General features: G+C 43.7%; 1 protein-coding gene across 2 annotated transcripts in view; it reads right to left on the reverse strand.

The window, feature by feature from the left end:
* Positions 1 to 22907, reverse strand: part of DCTD (dCMP deaminase) — a 112091-nt gene extending 89184 nt beyond the window's left edge. For both annotated transcript variants that reach the window (XM_063077417.1, XM_063077418.1), the window contains exons 1-5: positions 22545 to 22907; positions 20835 to 20949; positions 20262 to 20397; positions 1941 to 2057; positions 417 to 513 (exon numbers count right to left, since the gene is read on the reverse strand). In XM_063077417.1, the coding sequence (XP_062933487.1) occupies positions 417 to 513; positions 1941 to 2057; positions 20262 to 20397; positions 20835 to 20942 (458 nt within the window). In that variant the 5' untranslated portion in view covers positions 20943 to 20949; positions 22545 to 22907. The remainder of the gene's footprint in view (positions 1 to 416; positions 514 to 1940; positions 2058 to 20261; positions 20398 to 20834; positions 20950 to 22544) is intronic.
* Between the last annotated feature and the right edge of the window lie 555 nt (positions 22908 to 23462).

Below are 23462 nucleotides of genomic sequence, written 5' to 3' on the forward strand. Positions count from 1 at the left end.
TGTTGCTATAAAAAGAATTCCTGGTGTTTCAACCTGGCAGGTTACTTTCATCCTAAATTTTCTATGTCAGAACTGTTACATTTGCAAAATTTACAAAGGTTTGGTGTTATTATTATAAAACTTGTGAATTTTTAAATTTCTTGCTACTTGAATAATTAGTCTAAGCCCTGGAAAGTTACTGATACTAAAGTACAGTCACTAAACAGACTGTCTTCAGATACTTCTGATACTGCTCTTAAAAATCTACCCCTAAAATAATCTTTAGATTCTTAGATTCTTATGCCATCGCAGTTCCAAAGACACTTCCAAGTGTGGAAGTCAGGCATCACAAGGAGAAATTAAACATCAACCAAGGTCAAGTATGTTTCTTCATTAGCCCTTCATATCACCCCTGTCCCCAAGTTCTCCCCACTTACCTGAAGGTAACCCCGGCCATATCAAACATGAGCCTCGCAGCTGTGGCCTCATCACTATCGTGGTATTTATCAGACATGAAAATAACTTCTCTTATACCTTAAAAGGTAACAATGGAAGCCCCATCAGTATATGCCATATATACTGCAAAAGATGTGCAGAAGCAGACGGAGCCCTTGTAGTACCTAGGATTAATTACCTTTTCCGGTGTGCTTGCAATGTTCGGTTACTGAAATATGTATCTGCCGCTTTCTAATACAGTAGAGGGCGGATTATATTTAATCTACCCTCCAGTCTTTATGGATTAAAAAAAAAAAAATGCGAAGTGAAAACATGTCAAATACTCAAGCCTTGATCTGATTAACAAATTTTCTTTACTATAAGTAATCAAAGATTTTTTTATTCACAAGGCAACTACTCTTAACTCAAGAGGTTAACGGGGTGAGGAGCAGAGGCAGGTAGTGGAGGGTGCAGGCATTCAGAGATAAATACCACTGTGATAAATATCACAGAGATAAGTACCACCGTGCTCCCCAAAATGGCTCTGCAGACCAATTCAAGCCAGCTCTATGGAGAGTAGATCTGTTTTCCTCTCCTGGTCTCATCAGGCAGTACTAACTTGAAAGCCGGGAATCCCTCGGGCTCTGTGCTTAAGGCTGCTCCTCCCCAGCCCATGAAGGGACAAGGAAGCTGAAGTGTAGAGCAGACACTGCTCTTGCCACGCGCCTGCTGCTGCCTTCACACCGGAGGATGGACAAGGAAAAATTCGGAAGGATCGTGCAGCAGCAAGAGCGAGGCAGCCCACGATACTCCTTAACCGTGGCTTTCGATTCCATGCTGACAGACCTCTTCTGCTCTGAGATCCGTGGGGCTCGTGATAAACAGTCCCTTTAAGCCACACATCTGGCTAAACATGATAAGTCTTTAAATCTCAAGCTGAGAGTTTTATGGAGACAAAGTGTAGCTGAATCTCAGATGTGACAGTTTGAAAAAGGTGAAATGTTCAGAATACAATGGTGTAGATTTATGGTAACTGTAATACAAGTAAAACTTAAAGTAGTACCATTTGAATCTTACGACATTTATGTGCAAAGATATCTTTAGATCCTCAAATATCTACCATGTATTAGATACAAATTAAAATTTCATATACAGACTCCCAGCTGACCTTGTTTCTGACAGAAGTTCATTTCTCTCCCTCCCCACTAATCTATGCACAATATGTCAGAGAACAGTAAATTGACAGTAATTATATGCAATGCCTGTGTTGTTTTTTTGGCAGCTTGCAGTTTAAGAAGTTGCAAACTAAATTAAAAACATGCTAAGAATCACAGACGATGCAATTAGTCTTAGAATACCTGGCACCATTCAAAAACAAAACATGGGAAATACCTTGCAAAGTTGATAGTGCAATTAATTTGGATCTAAACAATAGCAATTTGAGATCAAACACATCTGCAACGAGCAACTGATGAGCAGAGAGCAATGCAAATGTGACAAATGGAAAGGAAAGGCGCAGCTCCTACCTGCCTGGATGATGAGCTTAGCGCATTCATTACATGGGAACAAGGCGACGTATATACTACAGCCTTTCACATCGGCGGAATTTTTGTTCATGATGGCATTCAGCTCAGCATGGCACACTGTGGGTTGGAAAGAGAAAGAAAAACTTAGATGGCAGCTCATGAAGAATTTACTAAGTGTTAAAGCATTTCATTCCCCTCTCTGAAATAATATGTAATAGACTCAATAAGAAAAAAGTTGATTAGAAACTGCAAGTCCTGAGAATACCAAATGAGGACACATGGTCTGCCTGGGTCGTTCGCAGCCTTTGGTCTGTAAGCACCTCGAGCAGCCAGGAGGGGCCAAGGTCAAGTACCTTCACCCACCCTGAACGCAGCAATAGCTCACTGCTCCACAAGACCCTGGGACACTGAGTTGCCCACATGAAATAGCTCATTTGTGTGTTGATATGCACACACAGGGATAGTCACTGTGGCCGTTGAGAGTGCAGGGAGCAACTCTTGAGAGCAAGAGAATCAAGAAGTGAAGCTGAGCATTTCTATCCTGAGGGATCTGCTTCACCTCGTCATTCTCAGCCCACATACACAACACACAAGAAAAACCCCAGCAGATTACCCGTAGTTCGTCTTTTATAAGAAAAACATTCATCCACTTAATGGCAGTGTAAAGTCCAGTGCTTCATATACTGGCCCATTCCACCAACAATCCCAAAACCATGACCCACGGTCATCCTTCGACTTGCCTGAATTCAAGGTCAAAGTGAGCACCTTCCTCTCTCTCCCATACCTGTCAAAGCCCAGACACCTTTTGGCTACCTGTTCCTACCACCTAATCCCCAGGGGGAGTTCCTCCTCCAGAGGTAGTGAGCAGTTCTCACAGCACAGAGTTTTGAATCCCTCACCCCGCTCTGTGAGATTTCTGTACAGCCGTCTTGTATCATCTTTGAATTTTCTGGGTGTGTTATCTAAAACTATATTGTAAACTCCTCATGGCAGTGACTCATCAACATGTCTGTACACTGGAACCCCAGGAAGTGTCCAAAATACCGATATCTGTGTTCCATACATGAAGAGTGTGATGGTCTGGAGTGTGGCCCGGGCTTGGGAAGAGTTTGAGAGGTCGCCTAGGTGATTCTAAAGTGCAGATGCATTTAAGAAGCACTGCTTCATGGGCTCCCCCGACTTCCCCAACACATGCTATGCACACAAATGCTAAAATAAATGTATGTTGAACAAATTAATGAATGACTATCTGGCCACGGTCCAAATCATACAAACTGCTGGAATATAAATATGGGAGCCTTCAAGGATTTCCCCTACCCTCTCCAACCTGCCAACCTTCCAACACTTACCTTCTTCCAGAGTTTTGAGGCCTTAAATGAATAGTGGCCTGAACTCACGGCTCTTGTACATCTCAGTCATGCCTTACACAAGCAATGCACATTATAGGGAACCTCCTCTGGGACAGACAGATGAAAACCCTGGACTGCCTTCCTCAGCCAGCCTCCTGTCTTCGTCTTCGGGTGGAATTGCTACTATATATGTGCACACATGTCCTGCAGCAGCTCTGCAATGTTGCAGGCAGAAGGCTGATCAAGAGCTCCTTCAGGAAATGTTAGTAACCAGATGAGCTAGCTGGCCAGCCCAAGAAATGCTAGTAAGTGCTCATTTTAGTCTACAAATACTATGTTTCAGGAGGTCTCACTAGCATGTTAAAATAGTCTCCAGCATTGAAGGAAAACCTAAAGAAACTAATAAGCTGCACTGGATCAGACCTTAGCCCATCAGAGAATAACCCTCACTGGCCATGGTGGGACCTGAGCCGCACCCCCTGAGACTCACTAGCCTAACAGACCCCGAGAGCACGGGAGGCCAAGGCACAAACACTCCTTGGCCACATGGGCACTGGCCTTGCACTGGCTCCCTCGGCCCTTCTCCTCTGTGGATGAAGATGTTCAGAAGCTGGGATTAATACTCTCAGTGTTAAAAAACAATTAGATGTAATTGTTTCTTTCATTTCCCCCTTGAGGGCAGAGCCCAGCCTGCTAAGTTCTTTGTAACTCCCCCAGAGTCTAATGCGATGCCATGAACATAATGGGTGTTAGATATTTATTGAATGAATAAAGGAGGAAATGCAGATTCCAATTATTGATGGTGACAGGAAATACTGGAAGTACTCTTAAATTCAAAAATATGCTTTCCCATCTAATAAATATTTTTTGATGATGCTGGTATTAACATTCAGAACCACAGAGTTTCTGAATCTGTTATGAAACACTATTACAGTGTTCTTTTTTGAATTGCCAAGAATTGCCACATTGATTGCAACTATCTTCCTCTAATTCATCCGAGGCAGTCTGGGGCAAAATTTATCATTATAGGTCTGGATTCATTAGTGAAAATTACTGTATGAAACAGATTCTCTGGGCAGCTTCCGACAGCTCTACGGAAAGGGTGGTTTTTAGAAACACACAGGGTTATAAACAGGTTTCCTTTCTCTTAACTAAAAAAAAAAAATCACAAGATGAAAAATATAAAGCTTCTTGTTAAAAAAAAAACATGAGGTCTACTGGGCAGTATGAAAAACGGGAGTGCTAGATATCACTGAGGCTCTTTAAAAGGAATGGTTCCCAATCCACAATCCCACATATTTAAAACCAGGCAATGACACAAACAATACTCAAGTGTTCAATCAGGAGTATGAGGATCAACCCAACCCTGATTTCTCTTGCTCATTCCCGCACTCCTTCAATTTTAGACTTGGCAAACACCCACTGCCTTCCCAAGAGCTCCCTCAGCCCACCAAAAACTCTGTCTGATTAACACAGGCTTCCCTGGCTTGCACCTAAGGGACTGAAGGGAGAAACCCCACCCAGGGGAGCACCCAACACTTCAACCTGTGCTGTCTGTCCAGGTCCTGAAACCTGGCTTCACCTTTCTGGCCTGACACTTGCTTCTCAGGTCCAGCATCTCCAGGGACCTGTAGATCTGAAGCCCTCAGCTTCTCTCCAAGACCAACTGGCATGTCCCAGCAAGCTTGTTCCATCTGAGGAGATAGATCTTGGTCAGGCCTCAGGCCCCTAGACTGTCCTCAAAAAGGAAACTGGGTAGACTAACTTGACCACCGTCCATTCAATTTGTTTAACGTGTCAGAGTGGAGTTTGGGCGCTCATTTACTTGGACTGGCCATTTACACTGAGCAAATGACGGGTGGCTGCCAAATTGGCTTTGGGCCACAAGAGCACTCGGGACGACATAGCTGGCCTGTGATGAGCTTGCTCCTGGCCTGGCTAGCCTAACTATCACCTCTGCAGGGAAGTATGAAGAAAGCTTTGCAACAAGCCAGCACCAGGGTTCAAGACCCAATTTGACTCTTAGAAGATGCATGACCTTCGACAAGGTGTATAAATGGGCTCTTGGTTTGCAGGAGTAACACTGGCTCTGATTATGTGTATTTCCGACTAAAAGCAATTTTAAAAACACTGAGTGCACCCAATTTACAGCTTCTTCCTCTGTTTTCAGTTTTATTCCCCAATCCTTCAGGAGAGCTTATCTTCTCCAAGACAAGCTTTCACTAACAAAACATGAGTCTCTTCTCCCAGCACCAACCGGTTGCAAGACCTCAGCTCTCCCCATCTCTGCTGGCACTGGCTTCTCTCTGCTCCACCACTCTTCTCCTTTAAGCATGTACACTTAGTCTCCATTCTGAAGAGGTCACTCTTTTCGCATTTCCACATCTGCTACTGTAATTTATTTTTTAAATAATTGTCTCTTGACTTTACAATGCATATACAACCTCTAGTTTTCTCTAAAACAATTTTTTTCAAACTGTAGGTCATGAAATCAATTTAGTGAGTTATAACCAGCCTTTTTTTTCTTTTTCAATGAAATGGACAAGAAGGGAAGGGCAGAGATCAGAATGCATCCCACGTGCAAGGTTAAGCACTGTTCCTAAAAACTGTGTTTCAGGTATGCATGTTTCAGCTATAAACTATGCTTTCTAGGTCATCACATAAAAAGTCTGAGAATTGCGACTCTGGAAACCTGTTGGCCTCTGCAATATGCTGATAAATGTTTACAACTAATTATTTAAAAAAAAAAAAAAAAAAAAAAAGCCCTGATTCTCAGCATCAGCCAATTTCTGTGTGTACATACTCCCGCATGGCCAATTTCAAGCTCCCAACATGACACGGAGTTGGGAAGAGATATGTACAACTGACTCTGGTGGGCTGACAGGAGCCAGCTCCCACACACCATGGGACGGTCTTAGTGTCACCAAAACCCAAAGGCTCTTTTTGGCCGCACTCTTTGGATTCACCTGCTCTCTTGGCCCTTGATTAGTTGACTACTCTCTACTCTAAAACCTCAGGACCACAACGCCCCGTGTGTTCTGCTTTACTTTTCTATGGGTCCTTTTCTTTCTCTTGCCTTTCTGGGCACTTCCAAAGGTTCAATCCTAGTCCTCGATTATTCTCCTGTACTTACTGATTATAAGAATTCATTTATTCATAGATTCTCAGATACCAGATCTATTTATAAAACCCTGAAATCTACATTTCTAACCCGAATGTCTCATCTTCTCCTCAGGCCTTTTTTTTTGGGTGGTCTGGGGCTTCTCAGTACCTTTTAACAATAAACATTCCAAAGATATTTGACAGCAATAAATAAAAGAATAAATTTATCTTTCTCTAGTGCTAACAGTTTTATTATGTTGCCTAAGAACTGCAGCAAGAGCTACAAATATACCTAAGTGAAAAACCAAGGAGTGGTGCCATTAATTTTGAGTGTAATTTTTATATTCATAGTAGGAATAAGTGCCAAGTATTCCAAAGATACACTGTGTCTAAGAAGTACTCATAAGACAGTCTAAATTGCCAAAAATAAATAAATAAAAAGATGAATTTTCCAACTTTTTACCTAGAATTACACATCTATAGCTAAGCAATAAGCAAAAGAAATCTCCAAATACATGTATATTTGATAAACACAGAGTGACATAAAAACCTTCAATTATTCCCAACATTGTTAAAACTAAAAGAATCAAATGCTAAAAATATCAGATTAATACTTATAAAGTTCTTGATTGCCAGAGGAGAACCTGTTTCAGGTAATTATAAAACAATTCATAAGCTTTGGTCTTTTTTTTTTTTTTTTTTCCTATTACTAACTGTCAGAATTCAGAACTGCATTAACCTTGGACCACTGAGAAGAGATTGTATAATTAGAAAACTGTATTTTTCAAATTCCCTCTTACTAGGGCTTGATTAATCCTTACTGTCTCATGTAGGCGGTTCTCTAGAAGTTTGACAAATTAACAGGATATATTCCATCCTTCGTTAGATTTAAGAGATTCAACATTTTATAGATTTGACTTTCATCTCATTTGATACAAGACTAATACAATATCTGTTTTAGACAGTAATGTTATATTAAGGTTACTAAAATAGGTTAAAAAAAAAAAACGCTGAATAAGCTAAACGAACAATAATGGCTCCACAAATGCTTCAACAGTAATAGTGACTCCACCCTCTGCTGATCTTCACCTGTTCATCTCTGTGAGATGAGAATATTGGGGCCTGGAAAATTTGGAGTCAGGAAAAGTAAGTTTCTATACCAGTTAAAGAAATGGTTCAGTAAAATTCCTCATTTTTAGTGGTACAGAATATTTCTTGAAGAAAACGACTTTCTTGGGCCTGAGGGGTATTGTGCCAAGGCTGACCTGAAAGGGTGGGCAGCCTGGGGTGGCAGCTTTTGTTAGGGTCGGAGTCAAAAGCCAGACACAGAGCACCTACTGCCACTTGGAACAGACCTGCACTGCATTCCACCAGCACTGCAGCCTGTGTCCATCAAAGCATGGACAGCTAGGTTCAGTAAAGAGACAAGGGTCAGGACTCAAGAGCCAACAAGTGTCTGCTCATGGCCTTCTGGAATGAAAAGGTGGGAAGTGTCTTCTTCCCACCTTTCTACTGGGTTCTCACCTACAATCAGTAATTGACACGAAATGTGGTACCCAAGTTCAAGGCTGACCTATGCATTTTTAAAAATAACTCAGTGTTAATTTACAAGATAGTCCACTTTTGATGACAAAAGCTTTTTGTCATTACTTCTTGAAATTAGGGTCTAAGTGGTTTTACTTCTGAGGTCCTATGGGTTATCAGAGCTGCTAAATCTGGGCATACCTCTCTCAGAGCACAGGCGCCCCCGTCCTGCCCTCGCTGCTGGGCAGATGCCTGATGGAAACTTCCACTGAGGGGTGGGGCATGCACTTGCTTTTCTTACAGTTCCATTTAAGGAACTGCTTCATACCTTTTGGAACTAAAATGGAATTTCAACTACTTGTTTCTTAATTATTGAAAGATATCCTGACAGGGCCTCATATGTCACTGCCAGCCTCCAAAGTACCTATCCTTCAAGTCAGTAATTTAACAACAGAATAGCCTCTAAATTTAAGCCCCCCGCCACCTACCACCACCAAGTGCCCCCCACCCCAAAGGTTATAAACTGTTCATTATTACAGCTACCCCCAAAATCCAAGGCAAACACTTCTAGAATTTGTAGGCAAACAATGTCACTCTACCTTATCTCCCCTGCATAAAGTTTCTATATCTATAAAGTAGCAAGCTGATTCATTATCAGCGTTTTCAAGTGACTGAAATAAAGGTGGGGTTGGGGAAGGGAGAACAGCCTTGGAAATCAACAGTTACATTGCTTCTCCAAGATAATTCCACCAAAAAGCTCCCATCTACCACATCTCACTCTCCTTGTCCTCTGTTCCCTGCCCCTCGCCCCCAGAGCCCCTGATCCTATTCTTCCTCCCTGCCAACTTGCTGGAATGCTCCAAAGCCTTCACTCTTAAGGCTTCTCAGATAGAGCCCTGTCCTCCAGCCAGAGGAGCATCCCTTTGTATTGGGCTGCAGCAGGAGGTAAAACGGTTTGAAACTTCCCATGTTTCCATGCGTATGTTTTCATAAGCCCTGGCTGCAAACCCTGCCTGCCCCGGTCAGAGCACTCACAGTGCTGGGTGCTGGGGCGGCAGGAGGAGGTGGGTCCACTCCCTGCAGAGCTCACACCCAGCCGGGCAGCGATATCCAAGCGAAGAAACAACCGGAGGACCTGCAAATGCTCCAAGCACAACAGAAGAAGAATTACTGCAGAAGTGCTGAGAAAATCCAGGAAATGAGGGGTTAAATGCACTGTTCCCAAGTAAAAGGGGAACTGAATCTTCAGGTAATATTGTTTCTGTAGAAAAATGTATTTGGATTACTAACACCTTTTCAGAACAAAGGAGTTTAAACCCTGGAATTTGCCTATACAAAGGTAGTAACTTCAAGTGCCAGCCTCTCTCAGCTACACATAGGAATAACACCACCCTCTCCTGCTCATCACACAGGGTTACAACTAACAGCAAATGAGGGACACCTTTGTGCACTAGAAGGAATTATGCAAATAAAGCCTTTGTTACCAATAGTCGGAATTGGACTTGTTTTCTGAGAAAGAGCAGCCTCAACCCTGCTGGTTCTCGCTCTGATGAGGACTTGGAGAGTCGGGGGCCAGGAAAAGGGATGACAGGCGACAGCATTTCTGCCTTGTCTGACCACGCCCCAACCAAGTATATGTGCTCAGATGGAGACGATACTGGCCCCCAGCCCCATGCACAGGTAAGATAAAATAACGAAGCCCAGCTACCTTCTGCCTCTGAGAGGCACATAGTTCCACTGGAGAGACATTTATTATTACAGCATAAGTTTGTGTGTGAAAAGTAAAAACAGAAAATAGTGACAACGCAGAGAAGCCCAGCCCCATGTGTGGAGTCTATTCTGTTACCACCCTGTGCCCAGGGGGGAGGTCTCTACTAGGAAAAAAGGACAGCAAAAAGGAATTCTGGACAGATCTGGGAGGAAAGACATGAGCCACTCACTTAAAAGGTACCAAGCCCTCACAGCTCTGGGGGCAGCATCACCTTCTAGAGCGCCACACATACCCATGGCCCAGGCCCCGAACACTGCAGTAGTAACTTCCCATCCCCACTCTTGGGACGGTGCAGCCCTGTTCTTGGAGCCATCCCTGCTCTGCCTGTCCCCTCTTCTTCCTCATGACCATGTCCACTCAGCCACCTCCCACATACCACACTACCCCCACCAGTTCCATGACCTTAAGCATTTTCTTAAGCCTCAGGCTCTTGACCTATGAAATGGAGAGAAAAATGCCTGCCTCCGAGAACCCTTGCAAAGACTAAACTCTGCTAATCGCACAGCGCAGAAGACCTACCTGATAAAAGTTCATGATTCCTACCTTCTCCCCTGGGCTGCCCACCTGAGACAAAGCGGTCCTGGGCCACACAATTGGGCCTGGCTGCGAGGATGCACATCTCTTTCTCTCTCTCCTACCCTGTTCTCTATCCCCTGCCCCCTTCCTCACTGCCTCCTGCTTAAGCTGCTGGCAACAACTCAGGGCACCCAGGGGAGCCACTTAGCCCCAATGGTAGTGCTCAGGGCTAAAGAGCTTTCTGACTGTGGTGCTTCCATTATTGATAATAAAGCCCCCAGAACTCTAATTACATTGCTTCCCTATGTGCTGATGGCACACAATCAGGTCAGAAGGAGGAGGGCGTGGAAATAACCGCACTTCATCCATGGGGAAGCCATGGCCACCTCCCTTCCTACTGTTCATGTGGAATACACGCGTGAGGCCCGCAGTGTACTAAAATAGCACCAATAGAAACAGAACACTCATCATCGTTTGGCAGTTTTGTAATGCAAATATGCATTATCAAACTTCCTTCTCATGATAATAGCTTTTAAAGGGTAGGCTGGGGCTGAGCACTGAGCACTGGAATAGGAGTCAGGACTTGAGTGTTCTAATTAATTCCAGCTCTACAAGGCCTGCCTCCGGCAACTCACTGATCCTCTTTCAGCCTGCAGAAAATGGGGATTAACCGACCTAATTTGGGATTGTCAGATAAGATGCAAGCTCCTGACACTGCCCTACATTCCGGGGACAGATCTGTAGCAGGCCTCCCACACCACACGACGATCTTCTCTTCCTTTCTCCCCAATGTCCAAGCCTGCTCCTGCTCCAACCCCCTGCTCTCAGCCCACAGCCTTGCTCCATCCTTCACTGCCAGTGCTGCAGCTGATCACACCCCACCTTCCACAACATGTCCCATTGTGTCTGCTGTCATCCGCCCCCTCCCCTTCACGAGTGTCCCTCCTCTTGCTGTCAACCAGTGTGCCTGGGAGGCCACCCCCTCCCAAATCCTCAAACATCTTTCCCCTTTTTTTACTCACCCATCCCTCTTTCTCTATGGGACTATTCCCGTCAGGAAACAAAGGCCTGCTGCAGAAAAAAAACAAAAACAAAAACCGGATTCTCCCATCTTATAAATAGAATCTTTTCTTCTGCCTGAATCTCCCATTCTAGTCATGACCCTATCGCCCTGCTCTCTACACAACCGCACATCTCAAAACCATACCTAAATAAAGTTCTGCCAACTGGCTCCAATTTGCCTTCCAACCCTACAGCTCCATGGAATCTGCTCTGGGCCGTGTCAACAACGACCTCCATGTTGCTAAACCCACAGACACGTTTTAATCTTCTTTGACCTCTCAGTGGCCTTTGACACAGCTGATGGCTCCCTGCTTCTCATAGCGCGGCTGCACGTGTTCCCCATGATGGCATTCTCCTCCTTGGCAGGCCCTTCCTCCTCCACACAACCTCTAAGTGCTGGAGGTCTCAGGGATCAGGCCAGGGCCTTCTCCTGCCCTGCAACCCCCACCCCCCCGTCACCTCAGTCAAGTCCATGGCACTGATGCAGCCAAATGCCCAACATGCTGATACTGACATCACCAGCCCAGACTTCTCTCCCCACCCCCTCACCCCCACCACATACCCACCTAATCACCAAAGCCTTTACCAGGAGCTCTCACAGGAGTCTCAAAATTCAGGTGTCCAAATCTTCCTTGATCTTCCACAAATCCTGCCCCTCCTTCAGCCTTCTCCACCCTGGTACACCTATCTAGTTGCTGCGGCCAGAACAGGTTGGGAGGAGTCCTCTCCCTCTCCCAACCCATGTCACACCCCCCCCGCCCCACCATGCTCTTGATGCTGCCTCCATGTCACGGGCTCTCTGCAGCCTCTCTCCCAGCTCCAGCGTGCCCACCCTCCAGAGCTCCCTATCAGCCTACACTGCCTCTCAGCTGGTGTCCTTTTCCACTCTTGCCCTGGAACAACCTATTTCACACCCACAACCAGCCTTAGTCTGCTTGGGCTGCTCTAAAAAAATCCCATAAACTGGTGGCTTCTACACAACAGAAATCTATTTCTTACAGTTCTGGAGGCTGGGAAGTCCAAGATCAAGGTGCCAGCAGGTTTGGTGTCTGTTGGGAGCTGGTTTCACAGATGGTGCCTTCTCCCTGCGTCCTCACACGGTGGAAGGGGCAGACAAACTCCCTCAAGCCTCTTATATAATCCCATGCATCAGGGCTCTGCCCTTGCGACCTAGTCAACTCTTAAAGGCCACACCTCTTAATACCATCATGTTGGGTATTTCAACATATGAATTTGGGGGGACACAAACATTCAGTACATAGCAACAACCAAGTAATTTTTAAAATCCAAACTTCTTAACCTACGAGGCCCTCAGTCTCACCTTACCACTCCAGCCTTCACCCACTAGGCTTGAGTTGAATTCTCCCCTTCGCATGCATGCGCTGCGCAGAGGGCTTTCCCATCTGAGGTCCTCACCCAAGCACTCTCTGCTGTGAATGCACTTCCCATCCCAAAACACCAATTTGCCCATCTTTACATGATGGGACTCATCTAATTCTTTGTATCCCATTAATGTTTACTTCATTAATGTCTACCTCCTCTACAGTTAGTCTGCAAGCTACTGGAAAACAGACACCAGACCATGTACATTTTGTTTACCACTGCAGAGTATATGTATAACCATGTAATACATATAATAGATGCCCTGTAAGTATCTGCTGAATGAATGAATGACTGTGTGTGAAAGTACTCTGCAAAAAATCCAATGCATTATAAAACAGTTACACAATTTCTAAAAAGGAAGTAAAATGACTCAAGAGAATACTCCCATCACCAGCAGACAACTTAAACTGGTAAAAGAACAGATGACTCATTAGTATTTATTTAAATTTCTAAAAAGTGATAACTCACTTGCAGAAGGAAAACGACAAAGAGGAGTTCTGCTTCCCTTTATTCACCTAAACTCAAAATTAATGGCATTCTGAACAAAGTCTTTTAATTGCAGAATTAAAAAATTCATGCTCAGTTATCATATTCAATATTTTAAACTTGCTATGGCATCTATCATTTGAAAGAAGCACAGAGATGAAATTTACACCTCCACTAACTGGCTGGCACCAACCATCCGACAGCAGGAGCAGAGAGGATGCTCTGCTGCCACTCTTCCTCCCTTGCTTTCACCAATGTTCTGCATTTGTCACAAGGGTTTCCCAACCCCAGGCAAGTATCTATGTTTTAATAAATACTGTCACATTCATTGATTCACAAAAGGATTTCTAAAGTCCTCTCTTTCTATTTGGTCTCAGAATAACCTCTTGTCTCCAAATAGTTCTCAGTGTACCTCATATATTTAGAAATTCTCTTTCACTTGGACACAAGATCTTTTTCTTTATTGTTGTTATCCAACCTTTTTTCATCAAATGTCTTTTAATCTCCATGTTTGTGGAGTAACCTACACTCTTCAACCACCCCCTTCCACCATTGTGCATTCTGTCTCGATTCGGTTTACATTCATCTTAGAACCGCAGCAGATTTTAATCGTCGGAAGGAATGAAGCCTGTTTCTAGCTATTAATTTATCCATATGTACATATGCACGTTCCCTCTCTTTGTGTCACTGCCACCAAAGGATTTTATAGCTCTGCAGCTTTGACCAGGAATGTTTTCAGAACTCCATAAGCAGAGAAACAGACACTAATCTAATGCAATCAAAACTATATTGTTTATATTTCTCCTTAGGACTGTAGAACTGGAAGAGTCCTCAGTGATAATTTACTTCATAAAAATAATTGAGAAATACATATCAAGTGACATATGTAACCACCCCATAATCACTGGGCATGAACACACCAGACCCGAAACCCAGGGATCTTGATGGCTGGTCCAGGATTCTTTCACTTGAATGTGGTCTCTGTTGCTTTAAGCATTGTGGGGGTGTACTTAGCTAATATGCATACTACAGATATGCATATGTCTATCCAAATAAGTCCTAAGAAAGTAAAATTAAAAGCAATATAAATATTTGCAAAAATCTCTGAGAACCAGGTTTTACTGCATATATCTAGGACTAAATACTATATACACACACTACTTTAACATACCAGTACAAAGCTTATGAAAGGGAGATTTCTGATGGAAAAAAACCTCAAAATAAATCTTAGTGATTCAGGCCAATTTCAGAGATTGGTCACAACTAACATAAAACAGATCAACAGAATAAAGACCATGAGATTTATTATTTTCAGGTGCTTACTGTAACTACACTGAATGGTAACCAAGCGTTCCTAAGCAAAGACTAAGCAATCTTAAAGAATTAAATAAATTAAGTTTATCATTAGGAGTACCTATTTGCATTCAATCATTAATGTGTTCATATACTTAACACAATTGTTTTCTAAAATAGGCTGAATGTGCCCCTGAAATTTTATTGAGGCTATTAATTTTTCAACAAACCTTTTATTTTGAGAGAAAGTAGAAAGATAAACTCCAGCCCACTTCCGGTCATCCGTCAACTTCGAAATCATTACCTTGAATTACATTTTGTTTCAAACTTCTATGAACTGACTTGAAAATCACTTTTAATAAAAAGGAGACACACACATGTATTTTCATGGGGAGGTCTGATCCCCACAGACGAGCAGTTCAGCTTTTCCTACATCTGCTCTTCAGAGGGTGGTATATTGTTACTACATATCCTTTGTAGATATTCATAATGAAATAGCAATCTCTAGTGCTTTAAAAATAATTAACCCTGTATCTGTTAAAAATACATAAACACGAATAAATTAATAACAAAATCATTATTCTTTTCTGAAAACTTTTTATAACCAATTATACCTTAAACTGAAATATTCTATGTCAAGCTGGTTAATTTTAGGAATACATATACTATTGCATTTCTCTGTTTATCTAAAACACTACACAATCAAACCTGAGTTTGCCCCTTGATTCATAAAAACATAATCTAGTTAATTTCTTTCCTGTACAGTTGCTCAAAGGTTTTCATTAATTATATTAGTTATTCTGTACAAAAGTTCTAATTAGACCCACCGTCAGGCCACAACTACTAGATGGCCAGGCAGGGGAGGAACGGCAGGAAGCTATAAGTGAAATTAAATTCTGCACGAGAAAACACCACCAAGTCAGCAAATCCACGGATCTGCCTAACAAAACTAGTGGGCATTCAATTTCAACTGGCTGAAAGAACAAATTTGATCTTAATTACTAAGAAGCTCTTACAAGTTGTGAGGAAGTCATAGCTTAAGAAGGATAGGCCTCCTAACTCCTTGATAAATTAGTTTCTCAAGACTAACCTTTTGGATGCCAAAGAAATATATCACATGCATGGCAGTCAGGAAAATGTCAGTGTTCAAGGCGGTAAGGTAAATGGCTAAGTAATCACTAAAATGACATCTATGCATGCTTAACAATATGCTAAATCCGAAAAATAAAGATGCAACTTAAATATAAAATTTAAAGAAGCACTGCCACACACTGGCAAAAGAGCTTAAAGTTGCCACACTGAACTCTCGCCTTAATTAATTCCAGGTTTTTTAGCATTTTCTTCCCAGCATTATATCCTTTTTAGCGTATTCCTGTAGAAATAGAAACTGACTCTGGCAAGAGCCCCATATCTCCATTTCTGCTCAATGCATTCAGAGCGAACCTACCACCCACTCATGCGGGCATCAAGACTGTGGTCCCTTCCTGATGAAGTGTGGTGTGGCAGGCAAAGCAATCCTGGCTTCCTGACTGATTTTGACAGGCAGACGAGGCCAAGCAAAGAGGCACCAACAGTAAATGGCAAGGCCGCAAGTGCAGGGCAGCCTGATGAGTGTAGCGAGCATTATTTAAAATTCCCGGGAAGTTTAACAATGAGAAGAAGTAGATTCTGCTCCAGCTCTCTAGTCTGTACACTATATCATCAAAACTGGTTACAAAAACCCAAGGAAAGAGTGATATCTGAATTACCAAGAGTATTTTACCTCCATTTCATAAAATTGATATTTTGATTAAATGTGCTTGACTGTAATGTATTTCACAAAGAGAAAGGAACTAAAAATGTCAACTGAATACTTTATCATGGGTTTAGCAACCCACATCATCATAAAAATACAAATCTTCCAAAGTTTTTTTTATATCGTAAATTAGATAAATCTGCTGCTTCCCAGTTTTTTAATTATCATTTATCTGAAAAGGTTCTCACTATAATAACGCTGCCTTCTTCCTGCCACTTAATGTTACTGACATCATATTATCTTTTGGACTTTTTTCAGGAAAAGGATGAAATAAAAAGCAGTTTCTTTAGCAAGGAGAATTTTCATCTTCCATATTAATACTACATTATAATCAAATAATTTCATGAAGTTTTGATCCTAAAGCTGGAAGAACAAAAACACTCTTTAAAAATGCCTCTCTGGAGACACAGATCAGAAAGAGCTCTGTCTTCCTATCATGCCTTCCTGTCCTGTATTTCCCTGCTTCCCACAAAGTGTCAATCAGACTAACGAGTTCCAAACTTACAGAATTAATAAAGAATAATTGAGTTGTATGTTACTGCAAATTTACACATATTTACACAATTTTCAAGTTCCCTGTCTTAGTTTGAGCTGCTATAACGAAGTACCCTAGACAGGGCAACTTATAAACAGAAATTTATTTTTCACAGTTCTGGAGGTTAGAAGTCCCAGATCAGAGTACCAGCAGTCATGTTCTGGTGAGACTCCTCCTCGGGGCTGCAGACTACTATCTTCTCCTTGTGTCCTCACATGGTGGAAAGAGAGCGAGAGAGTGTTCTGGGGTCCCTTTCATAAGAGCTCCACCTTCATGGCCTAACCATCTTCCATAGGCCCCACCTCCAAATACCATCACATTAGAATTAGGGTTTCAACATACGAATTTTGGGGGACACAAACATTCAGTTCACTGCACTCCCCTTTAAAGAAATGTTAAAGTAGGTGATGTGCAAGTGGCTTTGTGTCTAATGCTAGGCATAGGCCACCACTCCCAAGCTCTTGATCCTTGAGGAGTTATTTAAGCCTCAGCCTGCTCAACTGCAAAATGAGATGATGATCAACATTTCAGAAAAGCTGAATTCCTGTGCCCCACAGGAAAGATACAGAGTGGGGTAGCAGAAAGAGAAGTGACCTTGGAATTAGGAATGTCACCCTGTCACCCTCCATGCGTGACATTACACAAGTTACTTAAAGGGGTAGGCTTAGATCCTGTGGGCACAGAACACTGAGGCACCATTGAAGGGGTCCAAGCACGGTCCACAGGGGATTAATACCACGTCTAGCACATACATAAACTTTTTTCAAACATACATAAATGCTGTTTGATTTAATAAAGTTCAGAGTAACGTAAAGTGTTACTGATAAGTAGTTTTTTGTCATTACAGATTTTCTTACTCAAAATACTGAGGTTAGCATTATGTAAGGGCCCTGGGAGGCTTTTTGACGTTTATTAATCTCTAAAACTCCTTTACAGGGATTAACACAACCTATGAATCTACCTTTCCTTAAATATCAGCTCAGTCACCATTAATGTAGGTAAGGAAATATAGGGTTAAGCCCACCCCACTCCAGACATTGCCATCCTATTTTTTTTTTTAATTAATTCTAAAAATCTTAAAACAGAAGCAAAAAAAAAAAAAAAAAAAAATTTGCATATTTGCATTTTGGTCAATTATCACCAAACATTTCTATTACATGCATTACATGCCAGGCAATCTAAATATTTACTTCTCTGTGGCCTGAGAAGCCTTGAAAATGAGTGTACAGTTTATACACAGTCATCGTTACTTAGACTTAAAGCCCATCTTTACATGTATTGTGACGGTAGTAATACTAAATGCCTTTTAAAATCAGCTTAATACCTTCTACAACTTTTTATGGTACACAAATTACAAGCTTACTCACATGAAAGAAAATTGTCTACATTCTAACATAGCTACATATAAAATGAATAATTGATAAGGGCAAGAGCTTTGAAAATTTAGAGGCTTCATAAGGATGATTAGAAATAATGCAGACGGACAACCACTGCCCAGAAACTCAGCAACTATTCAACAGAAAACAATCAGTGAAGTTGGACAGATGCTTCTGTGGCTTTTATTCTTTTTTTTTTTAAATTCCTTCTGGAAAGGAGTTCTAAAAGGTACTGTGTCCAACTTGTACAAAAGGCAGGGCTTCATAACAAACAAAACCAGTTGCTTGAGAGGGATGGGTACAAATGTAATGCAAAGACTTTGGCTTCTAGGTCCCTGCTGCAAAACTGCCTGTGCTCACAGTGACTGAAGAAGGGCCAGGTTCCACTGGGAGAGCCACTCAGGGACCCCTGAGGACTTCTCTACACTGGTCCGATCACTGGCATCTTTTGCAACCAGCCTGAGTACAACAAACTGACATCTCCTAAGAATTCCATATCAGAGTTCAGCATAAGAACCAATATTTCACTGTCTCGACTCGGTGAAATATTGGCTGTGGTCGTCATACATTTCAGTGTAGATCTTTTAACATATCGACCCCCTTCACTTTCACCATTTTTATATGGGACATTGAACTGCATTGTGAAAAATTATCTTTGCATTGACCTAAAAACAACTAATCATTTCCTTTCCTTCTTACCAATAAAAATTTACAGAATCAAAATCAGAATGACAAAAAGTTCCTAAAATACGTTAGCATGTTTTTCATGTCACTCACTGCCATTAGCTCTAAAGCTGGGGCTAAGACAGTTTTATACTCGCCTAACTCCGATCCCACTCTTCCTATTCCTACAAGGGATGAAGTTAAATTCACTATCTGACTATTAAATCCCCTTAATCACTCAACTATTTTTCACACCCTGAAAACCCTGAGTGCTTTGTAGTTCCCCCTACCCTCGTTCCTCAATTCCTTCTGTACCTCCAGGCACCATTTTTCTTTTTCTTTCAAACATGGAAGAGTTACTCTTAAGGAGTTAAAAAGAAATTTATAGGGCTTATTTAACAAGATTAAGGTCCAAGAACATTAATAAAGATATATAAATTAAACTAAATGTAGACTTGGTATTCTTCACGAGAAAAACCCAGAGGAAAATCTACTAGGGAAGAGTCAACAAAGAAGAAAGGTCTTACATCATGCCTTGAACTTGGTTTCCTGAAGGCACACTCTTGTCCATTTAGATGGCCTTAATCTACCTTATTTTCAACAGAGCCAGTCTGTTCATTTTCAGACATAAATACAGGGTCTAACATTATCAAAAATCAGCAATCAGCAACCAGCATATGCAACCCGATTTGTCTCTTTTATGGCATCAGTTGCATATTCTCCAGGGAATAAAAGGAAAAGTGAAGCAGTGGCTTGTCCCTCTCAGACAATCTCTGAAGGGATTCTCCCTGGGGCTCAGACAGGCAATAAATCCTAAGAAGCACCATTCCCTAGTTACACAGTGGAAATCTAGAAACAGCCAAGCCAAAGGTTTCCCGTTCCACACTTCAGCTTTTGGTCTGACCTCAGTTCACTGTGGGACCACAGAGTCCCCTGGAACAGGAGGAAGTGACTGCATCATCCATCTCCTGATGTCCAGCTCGCAGTTTAATTCCTGCCTCCCAAAGATGAGCTTGAGCCAGATGTGCTCATCAGGCGGACGAGCTAAGTGAAGCCCGCTTCTCATCAGAGCAAAGCCCCGGCCAGCAGCACCTGGTTAGCAGACCCTGCTCCAGGTAGTGATGAAACCACCTGCAGAGTACCCTTGCACATCCCTCAGCTATCTCTGCAAGGGGCTGTGGTCCTCTGCAGGGAGGCCTACCATCAGTGCTCTGGTGTACAGACCAGCAGTGAAGCCTGCCACAGTGCACCAAAGGCAGACACTGAGACCACTAAAATGCTTCCACCTGTGACTCTCTTTGGAACTTAAGGGACGGGGACAGGAAATTGGGGTAGTTCAATAGAACTTCTTTTCTTTCCAGTTGTTGATGACTGAAAAGGGAGGTGATGCCTTCTGATCAACTTTCTTAATGAAGCACTCACCAGGCTATGTCACTATGCAGAATGGAACATAAAACATGCCCTACCATAAGGGTATTTGGTATCCAGCTTATTCTCCGCTGTCCTCCTCCAAGGCAACAGGTCATCACTGCACCCATTCGGCATTCCATTATACCCGATCCCGACAATCTTATTTTCTGCATTCACGATGCAGGCTCCGACCTACAGGGAAACATGCCCAAAGGCTTGGTGACTGCAAGTGGCTGGTCTACCACTGGGGAGGCAATGAATGTAACCAGAGGGGCTGCAGAGCTCAAAACAGACACATAGCTGCTGGAGGTGCTGAGAGCTCTCTGTCTCCCTGTTTGTTTTCTGTGGCAGCTCCCACAAGCCAAGGAAAGTGCACCCCCAGCCCCAAAGGGGGCACAAGAGACAGCTAACAACGGCACATGACACCTGACTCTCTCACAGGAAAATGTAAGCATGCAGGAATGCTGCACAAAAGGTGGCAAATTTACTCTGCATTTTTAAGTTGACAGCTCTCCATTTTTGGAATTTGCTTTTAATTTTGTAATTTGCTCCCCTTTTCCTAATTTGCTCACTTGTGGGCATCTCTTTGTCTGTGAATAACCAAACATTCTCCAGTGAAATTCATTTACCTGGGAATTTGGATCTTTGCTTCTCTGTGCTGATAAGAAGGCCACTGCCATGAAATACTCAGGCCATTCCAAAAAGTCATCCCGTTTTTTGCAGGAAACTTCATTCATGTTGAGTCTGGAAGAAAAATACAACAAAACAGCAGCTGAGGTATATCTGCTATCCAATTCAACCCAACCACATTGAAACTGTGGATCTCTAAACACAGACATCTTCAGCCAAATTTGACAATCATAAATCACAAAACATGGACCCTAGACAGTCTGTGGTCTTAAGAAAAAAATTAAGAAATTTACTATTTCAGAAGTTTGGATTTGGCACCTATAGTTCCACATTCCCAAATATTTCATCTATTTACTGCTTTCTCATAGGATGTTTTTTAAGTTACTACACATGCCTGGCCTACAAGATGTTCTGTCCTTCACCTCTCTTTCTTATAAAATGGAGTCAGCACAGGAGGGAGGGGGAAAGGAAAAGAAACATTTACTGTTCATCTCAGATTCCAGACACTGTTAAAGACTATACACACCATCTCATTCAAGCCTCGCTCCTAGCTAAGGTAGACAGTAACATCTCATCTTACGGATTCAGAGAACTTAGAGAACATGCCCTAAAACACAAAGAATTATTATCCACGCCAGCTGGATTCCAAAGAAAACATTTGAAGCCATCTCAATTCTGATATTAAACAGATAATCTGTCCCTTCCCTTTCCCCTTATTTTCTCCAGATGAGAAAAAAGTTATCAACTCTGAGTACAGAATAAAATGAGGAGAAAATATGAAAAGTGTCAAGTTCTATCACTAAGGCAAAGTTTTTGTAACACGGCCTTTCCTCGGGGCAGGTGCACTCTTTCTCTACAACAGTGAGAGCCCAGGAAGCAAGTCTCAGAATTTCAGGTAAGGAGATCCTTTTAAAAGGAATGAAAAAAAGGGCAAGGAGGGCAACACAGAACAGGGTAGACATCACTGAGAAATCTTGAGAAAGTCTAGACGTCTGGTCTAAAGGAAGGTGAGAATTTCCTAAGACTTCCTTCTCAGGCTCCAGACTTTAAACTCATGCTGTGGTGCAGTGTGGCAGTGCCTAAGCCTCGGATGCCATGAACAAGTAGGCACTGGGAACTACACTGACCCACTGACTATGTTGCCCAAATTCTGAGTAACCCAGAAACAGGAAGAGACAGAGTGGGCTGGTTTCCTACCTGGTTTCAGGGTTAGCATCCACAATCGCTGTAGGGTGGTAGATAAGCACAGCAGTCCCCTTACCTGTGGGGAAAGCATCCCAAGGCCCCCAGTGGATGGCTCCAACCCGCATAGTACCGAATCCTATATATTGGAGGCTACTTCAAAAAGTACTTGGAAAAATAGAATTAAAAAAATAATAGGAATCTTTCCATCAACTTTTTGAAGTACGTACCTCTTAGTGTTTTTTCCCATACATACCTGTGATAAAGTTTAATTTATCAACTAGAAGCACTAAGATTAACAATAATAAAATAGAACGATTATAATAACACACAGTAATAAAAGTTATGTGAATGTGGTCCCTCCCAAAATACTAAGATTTTTGACTGAAACTCGGAAAGCGAAACCGCGGATAAGGGGGGGGGGGGTCCCCTGAACCTACTGAGTAGTAGAGAGGTGGGGTGGGGGTGACGCTGGAGGGAGGGAAGGCCAGGGCAGGGTGAGACTGTTCCCTCCCTGGGCGCTTTACCTGTGTCTGGTCTAAGGCCCACCGGGGCTGGCGAGGGCTGAAACCGGCTGCAGAAACGCAGCGGGAACTGACGCTCAGATACAGCTTGTCCAGGATGACACAGCCAGGGGCAGAGCCCAGGCTCCTGGCCGCCCCCTCAACTCCGATGGAGGGACTAGGCCGCCACACTCACCCCACGTGGGCGCAGGGAGGACGGCTAGGTCCAGACCCCCGGGGCCACCTCCCAGGGCTCTGTGCACGTAGCACGCCTCGCAGAGGCCACCCCCGCGGGGACACCGCGCGCACGCGCACAGCCCCGTGTGACGGAGGCAGGCCTCCTCTGCCGAGGGGCGGCCGGCCCGACCCCGCCCTCCCTCCGGTCGCGCCCCGCCGGCCTGCAGCCACCGCCCGTCCCCGCCGCTGTGGCCGCGCGCCCCGGGGGAGGAAGTCGGCGGAGGAGGCGGGGCCGCCGCGTGGCCGGAAGGCGGCAGCGACCCCGCGGCCGCGCGCGCTCCGGGCCGGGAGGGGGGGCGGGGCGGGCGCGCGGCCGCTTCCTCGCATGCGCCGCTCGCCGCTGTCCCCTCCGCTCCGTGACCCCCGTGCACAGAGCCAGCTCGCACAGCCCAAGGTCTGGCTGGCTTGTGGGGGCGCCGGAGCGCGTGCAGCTCCTCCGGGGGGTGGCCGTCTGCCATGTTGTGGTGGATGGTGCGGGGTTTGCCCCTGACTTTCTGCGCCGGTGACGAGGGCCACGTCCGCTGCCCGCGAGCCCGCCCCGAGGTCGCGGCGGGGGGGGGGGGAGGAGTGGGTCGCTGGGCCCCCCGGATCTGGCGACGGGAGGGACCGCTCCTGGCCGCTGTCGGGGGGGTCTGACTTCATAAGCGTCTGAGGATTGGGTCGTTTTTTACCATCGACTTTTGTACTTAAAGCTATTGCTATAAA

This window comes from Cynocephalus volans, chromosome 13, assembly GCF_027409185.1.
Source record: "Cynocephalus volans isolate mCynVol1 chromosome 13, mCynVol1.pri, whole genome shotgun sequence".
In the NCBI taxonomy this organism is placed as follows: Eukaryota; Metazoa; Chordata; class Mammalia; order Dermoptera; family Cynocephalidae; genus Cynocephalus; species Cynocephalus volans.